This window comes from Pelophylax lessonae (genome assembly GCF_965119305.1).
Source record: "Pelophylax lessonae genome assembly, chromosome: 9".
NCBI lineage: Eukaryota > Metazoa > Chordata > Amphibia > Anura > Ranidae > Pelophylax > Pelophylax lessonae.
The window spans coordinates 164,742,534-164,759,284 of NC_138776.1; the positions used below are offsets into that span (position 1 = coordinate 164,742,534).

The 16,751-nt window shown below is 43.9% G+C and overlaps 1 protein-coding gene across 1 annotated transcript in view; it reads left to right on the plus strand.

The window, feature by feature from the left end:
• Positions 1–1,500: 1,500 nt before the first annotated feature.
• The window catches only part of LOC309563324 (protransforming growth factor alpha-like), a gene marked incomplete at its 5' end in the record, with an annotated part of 43,191 nt that continues 27,940 nt past the window's right edge, over positions 1,501–16,751 (plus strand). The window contains one exon of the mRNA XM_082267722.1: positions 1,501–1,621. Coding sequence (XP_082123848.1) covers positions 1,501–1,621 — 121 coding nt within the window. The remainder of the gene's footprint in view (positions 1,622–16,751) is intronic.

The following is a 16,751-nucleotide window of genomic DNA, read 5'->3' on the forward strand; positions in this document are numbered from 1 at the left end:
AGAAAACATACAGTATATTAGATCAGTGGGCGGTGTCAGTAGAGCAGTGGACAGTGTCAGTAGGGCAGTGGACAGTGTCAGTAGGGCAGTGGACAGTGTCAGTAGGGCAGTGGACGGTGTCAGTAGGGCAGTGGACGGTGTCAGTAGGGCAGTGGATGGTGTCAGTAGGGCAGTGGATGGTGTCAGTAGAGCAGTGGACGGTGTAAGTAGAATAGTGGATGGTGTCAGTAGATAAGTGGACGGTGTCAGGAGGGCAGTGGACGGTGTCAGTAGGGCAGTGAATGGTGTCAGTAGAGCAGTGGACGGTGTCAGTAGGGCAGTGGATGGTGTCAGTAGAGCAGTGGACGGTGTCAGTAGGGCAGTGCACGGTGTCAGTAGAGCAGTGGACGGTGTCAGTAGGGCAGTGGACAGTGTCAGTAGGGCAGTGGATGGTGTCAGTAGAGCAGTGGACGGTGTAAGTAGAATAGTGGATGGTGTCAGTAGTAGTAGATAAGTGGACGGTGTCAGGAGGGCAGTGGACGGTGTCAGTAGGGCAGTGCACGGTGTCAGTAGAGCAGTGGACGGTGTCAGTAGGGCAGTGGACAGTGTCAGTAGGGCAGTGGACGGTGTCAGTAGAGCAGTGGACGGTGTAAGTAGAATAGTGGATGGTGTCAGTAGATAAGTGGACGGTGTCAGGAGGGCAGTGGACGGTGTCAGTAGGGCAGTGAATGGGGTCAGTAGAGCAGTGGACGTGTCAGTAGGGCAGTGGATGGTGTCAGTAGAGCAGTGGACGGTGACAGTAGAGCAGTGGACGGTGTCAGTAGGGCAGTGGATGGTGTCAGTAGGGCAGTGGATGGTGTCAGTAGAGCAGTGGACGGTGTCAGTAGGGCAGTGGACGGTGTCAGTAGAGCAGTGGACGGTGTAAGTAGAATAGTGGATGGTGTCAGTAGATAAGTGGATGGTGTCAGTAGATAAGTGGACGGTGTCAGGAGGGCAGTGGACGGTGTCAGTAGGGCAGTGAATGGTGTCAGTAGGGCAGTGGATGGTGTCAGTAGAGCAGTGGACGGTGACAGTAGAGCAGTGGACGGTGTCAGTAGGGCAGTGGATGGTGTCAGTAGGGCAGTGGATGGTGTCAGTAGAGCAGTGGACGGTGTCAGTAGGGCAGTGCACGGTGTCAGTAGAGCAGTGGACGGTGTTAGTAGAGCAGTGGACGGTGTCAGTAGGGCAGTGGACGGTGTCAGTAGGGCAGCGGATGGTGTCAGTACTAAAATCAAACTTAATAGATGGACAAAATAATGTGGAAAAAATCCTAACAAAAATTATTCTTTAAAATGTACCCCCTCCCCATTCCCACCTATCCTGCATAACCTGTATAACAAGATGTGTGTACTTATTATTATCACTATTATTATTATTATTCTATACGTATTACTATTTTTAATCTACTCCAGTCCAGTCGCATGATCTGCAGCTCCTGTGTCAGTGAGTGTCTGCTGCAGGGGAGAGGAGGGAGTGCCGACAATGGCTGGGCCATGGGAGCTAATGGGTGACATCTTCGTTACAGGAATTCACAGCCATTGCCATGCCTTACACAGAGCTGCTGGATCATATGACCAACTGGCCCAGAGTAGATTGAAAAAAGGTAAGCATACAGGTTATTTTTTTTACAGGTTAGGCGGGATAGGTAGGAAGATGGGAGAGAAAACAGTTTTAGGAATAATTATAGTTAGGGTTTTCTTCTATTTTTAAGGAAGAAATTGGTTCCAAAAGAGAGATGGCTCTCCAAATGAGGGACATATGGAAGCTACGCCTATCAAATTTATGGACAGACAGTCATGAGTCACAGAATGGATGAAGCCCAAGGCTTTGGTTCTTCAGGCTCCTGGGGCCTTTTGTCAGGGACTTGAGTTGTAATTGGAAAGCCTATAAATATGCAGAAGTAGTACAAGAGTAGGACTACTAAAAAGATGTAGTGCCTATTTAGATTTTGCACTTCAGTAGAACTAAGTACACCCAGGTATTTTATTTGAATTTGCATTACAAAAAAACATAGTAATGTGCATTTCTCTGCATTCCATCACAACACACATACCAGAATGCCTTACCGCAATGGTACCCCAACACACTGGCCACTAAGATAACACCCTAACGCATATGACCTTGGCCACTAGATGATGCTAAGCATTTTTAGTGGGGATCGACCGATTATGGGCAATGCCGATATATCGGGGGCCGATATGCACTTTCCCCAAGGCATCACCCCGGAACTAGCATCCATAGCCGGCGGTCGGCTGTCTTGTAATGACAACCGATGCGGCTGACCATTACAAGGAGCGGGAGGGGACATCCCCCTCCTGCCGCCTTCCGCGGCTCGCTAGGTCTCCCGCCCCAACCAGCCTGCATGGCTGCCGAAGACCTGATCAAAGCCGCATTCGGCTCTGATCGGGTCTCCATGTAAAAACCTGGAAGTGATATCATGACATCACTTCCGGGTATTCGGCGCCAAATTAAAAAAAATGACAGCATTCAAAACAGCCAAACTTGGCGTTTTGAAAGCTTTTAAGTGCAAAGGAGGGGTTTGGGGTCTTTTAGACCCCCATATCCCTCCACAACAGTACCTGTGAAAAAAAAAAATTAAATGTACAAAAATATCGGCCAAAATTGGCCGATACCGATATTCAATGGCCAAAATATCGGTATCGGCTTTAAAAAAAACGATATCGGTCGATCACTAATTTTTAGGCATTTCCTATGATATTTAGTGCCATTTAGTGGTCAAATGTGGTACTTTCTGTTTTAAATCAATGAAAGAACATTTGTACAGCACAGGAAATAGCCTTATAACATTCTTATTTTGTCCTATTTGCACAGAACCAGATGACATGATCTTTTACTGGGCAAACAGCTATGCGTTTATTTTTTTTTTATAAATACACCCCAATGGTAAAGGAAAGTGTGCTCATCAAATTGTCCCTGCGCTCAGCACTCCCGGGCTGGAACTGCACAATGCCTAACATTTATCAGCACTTTTTAAACACTTTCTAAAATGTTTGTTGAATACAGTGCTTTTCCTCCATCATTTCCAAGCTAAGAACATAAAACCCCCCCCCAAAAAAACAAAACAAATATCGGTATGGTTGCCCCAGCACTTACAAGGTTAACTGCATGCAGAGCTTTATCATACTCAGATGGTGTCACTTACCTTTCTGAGTACATGCTAGTATAAGTAGGCAGGTAAAGGTGGGTTTTGCCTTCTAATAACATGGTGTCTGGGTTCCAGCAGTGAATTGGTATGGATTATTTGGTCTCCTCTGTAACTAGTATGTAATCCTCTTTTTTATTAGCAGTTTTATCTGCTGTTGGATGCCCATTATCTCTCCCATTCTGAGCAGATAGATTATCCTATTGTCTAACAGTTATGGCCCACCTGAGTAAATTGGGGGAATCCTTTTGTGATAATTATCACAATAAGATTTGTGTTTATATGTATAACCCATATCTAATGGTGGTGATGTACTGACTTTTAATAGTGAATAGTCTGTGGGAAAAAAATCTTGTGTTGGGAGAAAAAAGTTTTATATAGTGAACAAAGTTTAGATCAGTCTAATCATCAGGGCTATGTAATTGTATACTGAAAGGTCATGCAATACAGGTGTGGTGTGTGGTTTGCCTTCTATAATAAAACCTGTTTGCTATGAGGATGTGGCTGTGTAATTTTCCCTAGAGGGCAATGCTGAGTTACAACAATCAGAAATGCTATTTTTACACATAATCTTGGTTAAAAATAAAATGAAGAATTAAGCAGGCCATGTAATGGCACTAATAGTAGGAGCGCTCCCATATGAGTTTGCATTAAAACCCCAAACAATTGTCAGAGCAGTGTATTTTCTTTTCCCCTGCTGGTGGCTTTTTTTTTTTTTTTTTGTAACTTCATAATCTAACCTAAACTACGATAAACTAAATGCAATGCCACTTAAAATTTTATAAATATATCAATAACTGCTAAAATAATTTAGACAAACCCACATCAATCTATATCCTATACATGTGTTAAGAACAAGCATATACTGGCACGATCAAATTAACTTGTATACATATAAGTATATATTTACTATATATATATATATATATATATATATATATTATAAAAATGATACAGTATATCACCAGACCTATAAGTGCTCAAACGACCAGTGTTGCAATCGGCAAAAAAAGAAATAAAAACGAAACAAAAAAAAAATATATATATATTTTATTGTACCATGAACTTGTATAGATATGGATTTATCATGTGTGTGTGTGTGTGTATATATATATATATATATATATATATATATATATATATATATATATATATATATATATAATTTTCGCATTGTTTTATTCATATTTAAATATTGGTAATCTTGCATTTAGCTTATTTTGGAAGTTTAGGTTATATAGGATTAATAATAGCAATATAAATATTTTTGTTTTAGGTCTTCATTGTATTTTTTTTTCTTTCTTTCTTTGCACAGAATATTTTATCACTATTCACCTTAAAGCGGTAGTATACCGCTTTTTTCCACTTTTACCTACAGGTAAGCCTATAAGGCTTACCTGTAGGTACAATTAATATCTCCTAAACCGGCACGGTTTAGGAGATATTTGCACTGCATGCAGCCGCTCACGGGCTCTGAAGGTCTGGCGGACCTTCAGCTTTCCTTGCCGGGAGCTTGCCGGAAAATGACTCCTGCACGCATGCGCGGGAGTGACGTCATCGCAGCTCTGGCCAATCACAGCGCCGGAGCTGCTGAGCCCGGAAGAGACGCCGAGGGATCATGTCAGCTCCCACAGCCATGTCCGGGGGTCCGTGTTGGGGCTTCGTTCTAAGGTAAGTAATTCATAATGAGCTAGTATGCGATGCATACTAGCTCATTATGCCTTTGTCTTGCAGGGGTTTTTTTTTTAGGTTTACAACCGCTTTAACAAGTAAAATTCAAGTGCTTACTATAATTTCATACAAAAAAAGAACGATAAACTTTAGGTTTCTTTTTATAAAGCTTGGATCTCACTTTTTATTGGTCATGATTAAAAGCTACTTGTACATCCCATTTGTGACCAATAAAATGTGTTTGATATCCCAAGGATGTGTGCCGCTTTATAAAATTTAAACAATGCTATGCGGCAATCAGGAACTGACTGCGAGCACCATCAATCTGAACGAAAAACTGAGGCTTGGTTCACTAGTGCAATGCCAGACCTCGCATGTGATTCATACCGCATTGCTGTGCAGATCACATGTGACGTCCTGTGCAATGCGAATCCAGCCATACAAATTGTATGGCTGGAATCGCATCGCATCCTGATGCAGGACCCTTTTATTGGATCGCATGGGTGTTCACACCTATGCGATTCGATTTGTTCATCATTTGAGATTTCGCACTTCAATCTGCGAACAAATCTGGGGGTGTTAACTTTGACACCCCCAGCGGTGAACCACTGTGCAATGCGGGAACAGGCACTGAATCGCAAGGTTTCCTGCATCGCTCCAGTGTGAAACCAGCCTTAGGCAATCCAGGGTTGAGCAGCAGTGAGTCTGTTGAATCTTTACCCACTAGAATTCAGTGTTCACAGTGGCTGGGTGAATGTGCCTCCACATGTTTAAGTTGGTTATAATAGCAAAATGCAAGCCAGTGCATCCAAAATACAGCTTACCTGACTGCAAACCCACTGGATTTTCTCATGTCTTTACATTCCCCCACTGGAAACTACACCAACATACACCATAAGCCATCCAATGTGAATATGCCTGAAATGTTCACCCAATTTGATGCCCTTTTATCATTCCAGATACCATTCTACAAGTTGTATGTTTTGCAGGAGCCATCCAAAGAATATCCGCAATGTTTGGTGCATTCTTTCTTCTGGTTGCAGGTATTTTATATTTTCTTTGTCTATCAAAGATTTTTTATCCCATCACCTAGTACCTAGTGTCAATGGCCATCATCCCGGTAAGTAGAGAAAAGGAGGATACCCCCGATGGTTTGGGACTATGAATGCCACTTGACACTAAAGAACACAACTAAGGAGTAAAATATATCAAAACTTTATTTTGTACAAAGAAAAACAGATTGTCAATACAACCAATATACAGGTGGTAGATGAAAAAACACAGGTTAAAAATTGCATGCATGGAAAGATCACCCTCAATATGGAAGACTCCCAGGTACAAATGGTGAGGAGAACCGTAAAAGACCCTACGCGTTTAGGGTGAATACCCTTCTTCAGGGGTCAGCCAGAGTTCAAAACACGAGATGTGCCATTGGGGTCTTCATATAGATGGGGATGAGCTGTCATTTAAAAAACGGTAAGTATACCGATAAGAGGAATTGCCTGATTTCCAATATACATGTAGTTTAATGGGTAAGAATGCTGGAAAGGGTATAGAATGGCTGCAGTGTCGTGAGCCAATGGGCGCCACAATGATCCACAGATGATCCAATAGGGACAACCCCAGTGGAGTCCTTACAGAGGTGTATAAAGGAATATTGAAAACCTATAATAGGCGAGTAGTCGCATGGCAAGAGGTCATGCGGATGTGGAATGTGATTATCAGCCCGGTATGCAAAATATCTTAGAGTATAGACATCTTTAGTCCGTGCTGGGAATGGAGTGTTCTTTAGTGTCAGGTGGCATTCATAGTCCCAAACAATCGGGGGTATCCTCTTTTTATTTGTCTATCAAATTCTTTCTTACTCTTTCATATTATTGAATGGAATGAATGCCTGAATATCAACGTTAGCTTGTAGGACAGCAGTGTGTACAACAAGCTTTCATAAAGCATTTGTTTTTTTGAGCTTATAGCTGCTTTTGTGAACCTATCGGCTCAAGTTTGAGATGGTAAATGCCACTTTTAGCCCTCATTCACACTGAATGCAGCTTTCAGGTACAACTTGGAAGACATCTGTGCAGCTTCATGCACAGCTGTCTATAGAAGTCATACCCGACATCCCCAAAAGTAGTGCAGGAACTATTTTCAAATTGATGCAGCTCTGCAAAGTCAGCATCGCACCGATTTGAACAGTGCCATTGCCGACTATAGGGTGTGATTTGACCTGTCAAATCGCATGGCAAGTAGCTCCAGTGTGAATGGGGGTGAAAGCAGCTACAAGTGTGCTTCAGCTGGCTTTCACAGATGTAGAACTAGTGCTGCAGCTTGTGTTTTTTTTTTTTTTTTTTTAATCAGAAAAAAAAACTTTTTACCTTAATGCATTCTCTGCATAAAACTTTTTCTATGCAGTGCCCCCCCTAAATACTTTACCTGAGCCCGATCTCCATTCAGGTCTAATTTATCTGCAGGAGGCATTGGCTCCTGCTGTCAATCAAATTCAGTAACCGGGGGCGAGGCGGAGTCTTGATATGTCCATACACACAACTCGGCTCGGGATCGAGCCTTCACACGTGCCGCCATAGGAAGTTGATTTCTATGGTGGCACATGAAGAAAAGGAGGAGCGCTGACGGGGGGGCCCCCCCAGAAGAGGTTGATTGGGTCTGCTCTGTGCAAAACTGTTGCACAGAGCAGGTCAGTATAACAAGTTTTTTTTTTTTTAAACTTGGAAACATTATTGAAGTCCATGTAATACACCTCTATTTTAAAGTGGGAGTAAACGTCAGTGAATGAATTTTACGTATAGGTAAGCATATAAGGCTTACCTATAGGTACTGTAAATATCTCCTAAAACGTGTACCATATCTACTGTAGATTTAGCCGGTGACGTCACCGGCGAATGCGTTCTGAAGGAGCAGTGTAGCCATGCTGTTCCTTCAGAGTCCCGTGGCATAAACTGTGTCCTCATGGCCACTCATACAGCTGGAGTCCACATACCCGGAAGGAAGACCGGGTGAAGATGGAAGCGCCTTCAGAGGTTACAGCGCACCACAGGAAGGCTTCTTTCGAAGAGAAGTAGCACATTATGACATTGCCTTGCAGTTAAAATTTTTCTAATCGCTTTAATAACTTTCAAAAGCTATACTGTAGATTTTATTTATATAATATTTCTAACTTGATCCCTATTTAAATGTATTCTTTACTGCATTATGCAGGGGGTGGTTTATGAGAAATATCCCTCCCCAAACAGGATATTACACTAAACCTGTAGGTAAATGAGAACCAGAACCTTCGCTAGGTAGACGTGGGATTAATAATAAAGCTGGCAATGCCTCCACCCTGGTCAGGGAAAATGAGGAAGAAAGAAATGCACGGTGTCCAAAGGAATACAAATTTGATGGTAGATTAAAAAGGTTTTATTGACAGGAACGACAAGCACATCAAGCAAACGTGGTTTTGGGGGAAAGGACTCTTCCCTCCTTTAGGGCTGTTGCTGCCATCTAGTAAATGGGAACCTTTCCCAACACACATGAAAAATGACACCTCCAGTAGGCACGACCTACTGGAGGAGCTCTCTACCCGCCCACATCCATCAACAACTAGTGACTGAGCTGATCAGTCCAGCAAGGTCTCCAGCACAAATGGAGGTTCCATCCAGGACAGTAGTTGGAAGCAGAAGAATACTGGATCCAGCATATGACCTTAACCATAAGCATTTAGATGCACACCAGCAGGGCCACTGTTAGAAATCATGGGGGCCCAGTACAAAGCAATATTTACAAACCAGGCGCTCATGGGATGCTTGTAGGGTGGAGGGATAGAAGTAAGCCTGTCAGGCTCCCCAGTGGTTGTTCTGCTGTTAGCCAACTAATGGCTCAGTAAAGAGATTCGCACCCAGGGCAGCCATAGGAAAAATTCCAGTCCAGAAGTCAAAGCAATAATCACAAATCTGGCGCTCCTGGGGTGCCTTTAGGGTGGAGGGATAGAAAGAAGCCTGTGAGGCTCCCCAGCGTTTTTTCTGCTGCTAGCCAACGAGCATAGGAAGGGTGCTGATATGGATAAAAGATGACCTGATAAAGTGCGTAGCGCGAAACATGTAGTCATGGCAACCATATAGCTTGTGGTCCACCCTGGTTCCTGGTATTTCCCCGCAAGTGGGGCCTGTCCGGCTGATGTCACCACTACGGAACTACAGCAGTCCTCTCATCCTCGCGCCGGCTGGTTTCCGGCTTTGTGCACACACTGCTCAGCAGTCCTGGGAGACTGACCTCCTCGCACTCGTGTTGCTTGCTGCCAGGTGCCCTTGTCCACTCCAGCCCAGGGGGATGTAAGCATTTTATGTACTTTGTTTTTCGGTTATCAATACAAATAAATTGTTAAAGTGGAGTTCCACCCTATTTTTATACTTACCTCCATCTTCTCGCTCCGGGTCACCTGAAAAAGAAATGGATAATCGCATATTTTTTTTTTTTTTTTTACTTACCTCGTAGCGAAGAAAAAATACTTACCTTACTTCCTTCTTCCTCCTTCCTCGGCCGCGGCCCGTCGTCACTTCCTGGCTCTGCAATGATTCCTGGGAGCTGAATGTCATAGCTCCCAGGAATCATTGCGCCTGCACCGGCCCCGACGTCAGTTCCGGGTCGCGCGCGTCATCCCCTTCTAAACAGCTTCTGGGCATGCCCAGAAGCTGTAGAGGGATGACGCGCGCGACCCGGAAGTGATGTCGGGGCCGGCGCAGAGCATCGTGGGACCAAAGAAGGCGGAAGAAGATGCCGAAGGGGATCTCGCTGGCTTCAAGCTGCCCACATCTGAGATGGCAGCGCTGGACAAGACGTTTGCAAGGTAAGTATTTGTCCTAACAGGTAAGTGCAACCCGGGACAGATCAGAGGCTAGCCATTGTGGAATGCACTAGCCCTGACTGTCCCGGGGGTATTAAAAAAAAAATCCAGGGTGGAACTCCGCTTTAACCTTTTCTATACTGGATGTTCACTTGACATCCTTATCCATTGCATCCCGGTGTGGTTAATGTGCTGCCCAGTACAGCCTACCTGTCAGGGGCCCCCTTTAACCCCACCCCTGGCCCTGCCCTCAACCACACCCCTGGCCCCTCCCCTGACCCTGCCTCGAAACCAAATGCAGCTTTGTCTTCAAGGGCATGCAGTAGAAGGGGGAGCAGTTAGAAATACAAGTGTAAATGAGGCCTATGGCTACAGGGTTTTTTTTTCCTAAGAGATAAGGAGCAGGATCTTTATCATGCCCCGATCGCACCACTTGTCTTCAACATCAACCCCCCCCCCCCCAGTGTGCTACATGCAGAGTGCAGAGTTAAGGAGTGCATTACACATGGAGTGCAGGGTTTGAGCTGTGCACTGCAAACAGTGCAGAGTTGAGCTGTGTGCTACATACAAAGTGCAGAATTCAGCAGTGTGCTATGTACAGATTGCAGGGTTGAGGAGTGCACCGTGAACAGAATGCAGCATTCATAAGTACACTAAATTACACTAAATACAGAGTGCATGCGCACTGCCGACGGCCCGCTCACACTGTGATTATACACAGCGGGAGCTGATCTGCGGGTACCATGTATTCGATGTCCCCCGGCACCCGCCAATCATTCCGTACAAGGCAGATTGCCGTTCCTTCAGTAGGGAAGGCATGGATCATGGACCAGGATCCATGTCTTCCCATAGTAAAAGCACAGGCTGGGTACATAAGTAACCCTTTGAGTGCCCTGATGTTAACCTCTTCCCAGCCAGTGTCATTAGTACAATGACTGCTTATTTTTAGCACTGATCATTGTATTAGTGTCCCTGGTTCTCAAGTGCCAGTGCCAGATAGTCCGCTATATCAAAGTCCCGCTTTGTCTCTGATCACCACCATTTCTAGAAAAAGAGACAAAAATGTCATAAATATATCCCATAGTTTGTAGATGCTATAACGATCAATATACTCTTTGGGTAAAAAAAAAAATGTACCTGAATACATATTGGCCCAAATTGATGAAGAAATCAAATATTTTTGTTTATTGGATATGTTTTATGGCAGGAATTTAAAAAATTATTTTTTTTTTTTTTTAATTGTCAGCCTTTTTTGTTTATAGAGCAAAAATAAAAACCACAGAGGTGATCAAATACCACCAAAAGAAAGCTCTAGGTGTGGGGAAAAAAGGACATTCATTTTATTTGGGTACAGCATTTCATTACCGTGCAATTTTAAAGTAATGGGTTAAATCTTCTGGAGGTCAAGTGGTTAAAAAGGGCTTTTCAGGGGTCAGAACTTCCTTATTATAAACATCTGGTTTGCCATTCATATGAAACCCCAAGAAAGCTGCTTGGTGTCTGCTTTAACCACTTAAGCCCCGGAAGATTTTACCCCCTTCCTGACCAGGGCCTATTTTGCGATTCAGCACTGCGTGACTTTAACGGACAATTGCGCGGTCGTGCGACGCTGTACCTAAACAAATTTGACATCCTTTTTTTCCCCACAAGCAGAGCTTTCTTTTGGTGGTATTTGATCACCTGTGCGATTTTTTTTTTTTTTTTTTGATCATGCGCTATAAACAAAAAAAGCGTCAATTTTGCAAAACTAACAATATTTTTCAAATTTTTTTATATGAAATTCCCCAAAAAAATGTAAAAATCATAATTTAACATTTTCGGCCAATTTGTTTTATGCTACATATGTTTGGTAAAAAAAATCGCAAAAAGCTTATTTTGATTGGTTTGCGCAAAAGTTATCGCGTTTACTAACAAAGGGAAAGATTTTTGTCTTTTTTTTTTTTTTTTTTTTTTTTTGCGGAACTGCAACATTACGGCGGACAGATCGGACCCTTGACTGACATTTTTGACACTTTTGGGGTTACCAGTGACATTACTGCAGTAATCAGTGCTATACATATGCACTGTTACTGTAAAAATGACACTGGCAGTGAAGGAGTTAACTGTATTGGAGAGGGGTGGGTTAAGTGTGTCCTAGGGGCGTGTTTCTAACTGTGATTGGCTGTGGCTACTAGTGTAAGAACAGAGATCAACGGTTCTACATAGTAGAACCGTCTGATCTCCATTCTTACACAGGGAAGAATGACAGGCGGCTTTGTGTACATTAGCTGCCTGCCTTTTCTTCTGGTGTAACGGAAGATCGCGATCCGCCGGGCACACGCGCGGGGGGTCCGTGACCGCGCCTCTGGTGGCGGGCGCTCGCTCCCTAGAGCCTCACAGGCTAGCGACGAAATTTGCCAGGGGTGCTTCATGGCAACGTTGGGCTTGAAGGATGCTTCCACATCCCCATTTACCCAGCATACCAGAAGTTTCTACGACTAGCATTAAGGCTAGGACCAGAGATTCGACATTTCCAGTTCCAAGCCCTGCCCTTCTGATTGTCAGCCCCACGCATCTTTACAAAAATCCTTAGGGAAGCATTGGCCCCGTTAAGACAAAAATCAATTGTGATAATCGCATACCTGGATGACCTCCTAGTAGTGGCAGATTCATATCAAAAACTAGAGGAGGATCTCCAGATGGTTCAGGAGTTCCTTGGGGCGCTAGGCTGGTTGGTCAACAAAGAGAAATCTTCTCTAAAACCTTCTCAAAAAGTAAAATACCTCGGGTACGAGATTTCCTCACTAGATCAAAAGATTTTTCTTCCGAGGGTAAAGGTTTTTTAAAAATGGCTCAAATGGCCTCCGTGCAGACCAACCAGTGGATCTCGCTCAGATGTTTCAAGAGCCATAGTCCTTATGACCTGCTATTTTCGGGCCGTGCCTTGGGCACGGTTTCAACAACGCCCTCTTCAACTATTCCTATTAGGAATCTGGGACGGGTCTCCCAAGTTCCTTGGAATTGAAGGTAAAAATCCCCTTCAAAATAAAGGGAACCCTGTGGTTGTGGAGGCCGCCATTTCACCTCACAAGAGGGTTGGAATGGGTCATTCCGATATAACAAAGAATAACAGGTGCAAACTCTTTCGGATGGGGTGCCCCTCTTCAAGACAAAATAGCACAGGGAGAATGGTCCCCGTTGGAAGCAGGAGCGTCCTCAAATCAAAGAGAGCTCCTGGCAGTGCAGAGAGCCTTAGAGGTTTTTCAGGCAGACGTCAGAGGACGCCATCTGCAGATCCGCTCCGACAACATTGCAACCGTACCATGCCTCAACAAACGGGGGTACAAGAAGTCAAATGTTGGTCTATAGCCCAAAAGATTTTCTTGGGCTGAGGCGAATCTGGCCTCCATTTCAGCAATTCATTTGAAAGGGGCTCAGAATTGTTTGCCAGATCACCTCAACCGCTACCAGGTGTATCGGGACATTTGGCCCCTCAACCCGGAAATTTTTGTGCAAATTTCTGCCAGGTGGGGTCTCCCAGGAGTAGACCTCTTTGCAACCCAAACATATACCAAAACCAATAAATCTTTTTCCCCTGAATCTAAGGGATCAATCGTTGGGGATCGCCGCCTTTGCAAATCCTTGGCCGTTCAACCTCTGTTATGCTTTTCCTCCTATCAGATTAATCCCAGAAGTCCTCCGTAAATTTCTCTTGGAGGACACCAACTTGATTCTGATAGCGCCCTCTTGGCACAAATGGCACTGGTTTTCATGCCCACAGGCACTAGCCTCGGAGCCTTCAATGGCTCTACCTTTGAGAGGACCTGCTGACTCAAGGTCTGATAGCTCATCCTCAGGTGGCATCCTTAAACTTGATAGCTTGGCATCTGAAGAGCAGATACTAAGCTCCCAGGGATTCTCAGACAAAGTTGTGAAAACTCTAGTTAGTTCTAGAAAACCTACCACTAGAGCTATATACTGCAAAGTTTGGAAGAGATTAAACTCTTGGGTATCTGAGAATTAAAAAGTATTCCCTGACGTCCCATCCATTTTGGAATTTTTTTCAGGAGGGTGCTGACAAGGGTCTATCCTTTAGTACTTTAAAAGTACAGGCTGTGGCCATTAGTGTTTTTCTCCAGTACTCCCTTCTGGAGACACTGATTATAGCAAGGTTTTTTAGGGCTATCGCCAGGACAAAACCAGTAATGGTCAGATCTTGTTCTACCTGGAACCTATGTCTAGTCCTTCAGGCCTTGGTGACCGTTCCTTTTGAGCCTCTGAAAGATTTGCCAGTGAAATTGATCACACTAAAGACTGCATTCCTGAACTTTAGGCCCTCTCAATTGGGGAGCCTTTCCTTATAATTTGTGATGATAGAGTAGTGTTAAAAACCGATCCAGGGTTTTTGCTTAAAGTAGCCACTTCCTTTCATAGATCACAGGATATTGTACTACCAACCTTTTGTAATTCTCCAAAAAAGTACAAAGAAAAAGATTTTAATTTTTTTGGATGTCAGAAGGGTTCTTCTGGCCTATCTAGAGGTCACCAAGAGCTTTAGGAAGTCTGAAAACCTTTTTTTCAGGCACACACAAGGGTAATGGAGCCTCTAAGGCCACCATAGCCAGGTGGATAAAGCAGGCAATTTCTGCAGCCTACAGAGTTTAGACTGTTGCTCCACCTTTTGCCAATGCACATTCAACAAGGGCTTTGTCCACATCGTGGCCTGAAAGTGCTGGTGCCTTGCCAGAACAAATATGTAAGGCAGCTACCTGGTCTAATTTTTCGACCTTTGTTAGACCTTATCGCCTGGACCTCCTCTCTTCCCAAGAGCAGGCGTCTGGTCGAAAGGTTCTCCAGGCAGTAGTCCCTCCCTAGACTGGTAAGTTCTGGCTCATTGTCTCATGGGCTGTCCTGGAAGACTGGAGAAAAGCGGAGTTAGGCTTACCGGTAACTCCTTTTCTGAGAGTCTTCCAGGACAGCCGAATTCCCACCCGGTGATGTCTAGTATTATGCATATGTTTTACAGGAATGTCCTATGGTTCTTGAGAAATACTGAAGGTGAGTCCTGGAGGGACCGCCTTATCTGGTGGGGTTAACGTGTTTCCGGTCCTGGTAGGAGGAGCCCTAGGTCTCATGGGCTGTCCTGGAAGACTCTCGGAAAAGGAAATACCGGTAAGCCTAACTCGGCTTTTCGTGGGGAAAAAAATCTGCAAATAAAGAAGAAACAATATAGCACATACAATTGCGACACAAATCCTATTGTAATTGAATGCTCTTAAAAATTGCCTTTTTCTTTTCAATCTGCAGCTGTTGTAATGTTCTGAAAATGTAATGCAATATGGCTACCTGGTACTGTAGAGTGTGTGCTGAACACACCCCAGAAACATAATTTCCTGCTTGTCTGCCTAAGATACAAGTCAGATTTCAGGCATCCCCTGCAACAAAAATGGCATTTTTGGTGATACTCCCAATAGGAACACATCTAAAGGATACAGCTTTCCTCATTAGAGCCCTGTAGCTGCCACAGCTGATGGATTATTATGAAAACACTCCCATTAGACCCACTCAGCACAGAGAAACAAACATGGATTTCTTCAGAATACCAATAGGTAGGAATCTGCGACAAAGGTTTTTTAAAAATCCCTGCAATGTAGAGATCACCCAGAGGGGATTTTTTTTTTTTTTTTTTTCTCAACAAAAGTGGAGTTACGCTTTAAGCTTCAAAAATGCTTTGCAGAAGCTTATTTTAGACATTGCTTGTCCAAGTAAGTTGGGTCTAAGATGGTGCTAGAATGGCTGGAAAGTCTTAGACACTTAGGCTTCATGCAGACCATTCTGCAAGCAGTCTGCATTTGTTATTGTACCTGCATTCATCCCAGGCTGCCTGAAACGGTGGATGCAAATTCAGCAGCTGTATGGACACAGCCAAATGTCAAAATTGACTTGCATGCAGGAGCTGGTGCATGGATCCGAGTGCACACTGCTTGTGTTCGGATCCGTCCACCTGCTCCTCCCAAATTTTGACCTTGCTGTGTCCGTGCAAACTTGATAACAAATGCAGACTGCACACAGAATGAGTCTCAACACTCATCTGAATGAAACCTTAGAACAGCCTTCACCTGCTCCATTATAAATGTACATGGTTGGACTCAGTGATCTTTTCTTCTCCAATAAGGTACTTCACTCAGTTTGGCCAACAACTCCAGCACTGGAGCAGACAACTGTAAGTAAAGACATTTTCTTTCTCATGTGTTTGGAGCACTAAATCCTAATTTTCCTTGTTACATTGGCTTCTGCCCTGCTCGATATTTAGCCAAAGGTAATAGTATATAGCTACAGGCAACCTAATTAAAAAAAAAAAAAAATTATATAGTGCCAACAGTTTGCACAGAACTTCACAATAAAGAGAGATGGTACAGTTGCAATACAATTAAATAACAAAAGGGCTCTGCTCATAAGGACTTACAATCTAATAGGGTGGGACAAGTGGCACAAAAGTTAACTATGGGGGATGAGCTGATGTAAGAATTAAAAGTTCAGTTAGGTGGATTTGAGATTGGTTTCCCTGAAGAGATAAGTTTTCAGAGATCACCTAAAGGTAGCCAGAGTAGGAGAACGGTAGAGTTCCAGAGGATGGAAGAGGCTCTGGAGAAGTCCTGGATTTAAGCATGGTAGGAGAAGACGAGAGTGCTTGAGAGCAGGAGGTCGGAGGAGCGTAAAGGACAGTTTGGGTGATTATTTGAGATTAGTCATGTAGCTCGGGGTAGGGTTATTAATGGCTTTGTATGTTAGTATTTTTAATTTAATTTGCTGGGCTATCGGAAGCCAGTGGAGGGCTTGGCTCAGGGGCTTTTCCAGCTAAGCACACCTTTCTGCCTGAGCTAAGGGCAGATGGCTTCCGGATTCCAGGAAGTAAATTAATCTGTCCTTAAAGATGGCCATGGCCAGAAATGCTAGAGGGGTGTTTTTCAAAGTGATTTCTCATCATAATAAAGGACGGAGACATGAATATATGGGTGAGTTTGCTTTGTATGATAAAAATACCTAAATCATGTTTTAGTTTGCTGCTCACAGGCAGCGTAG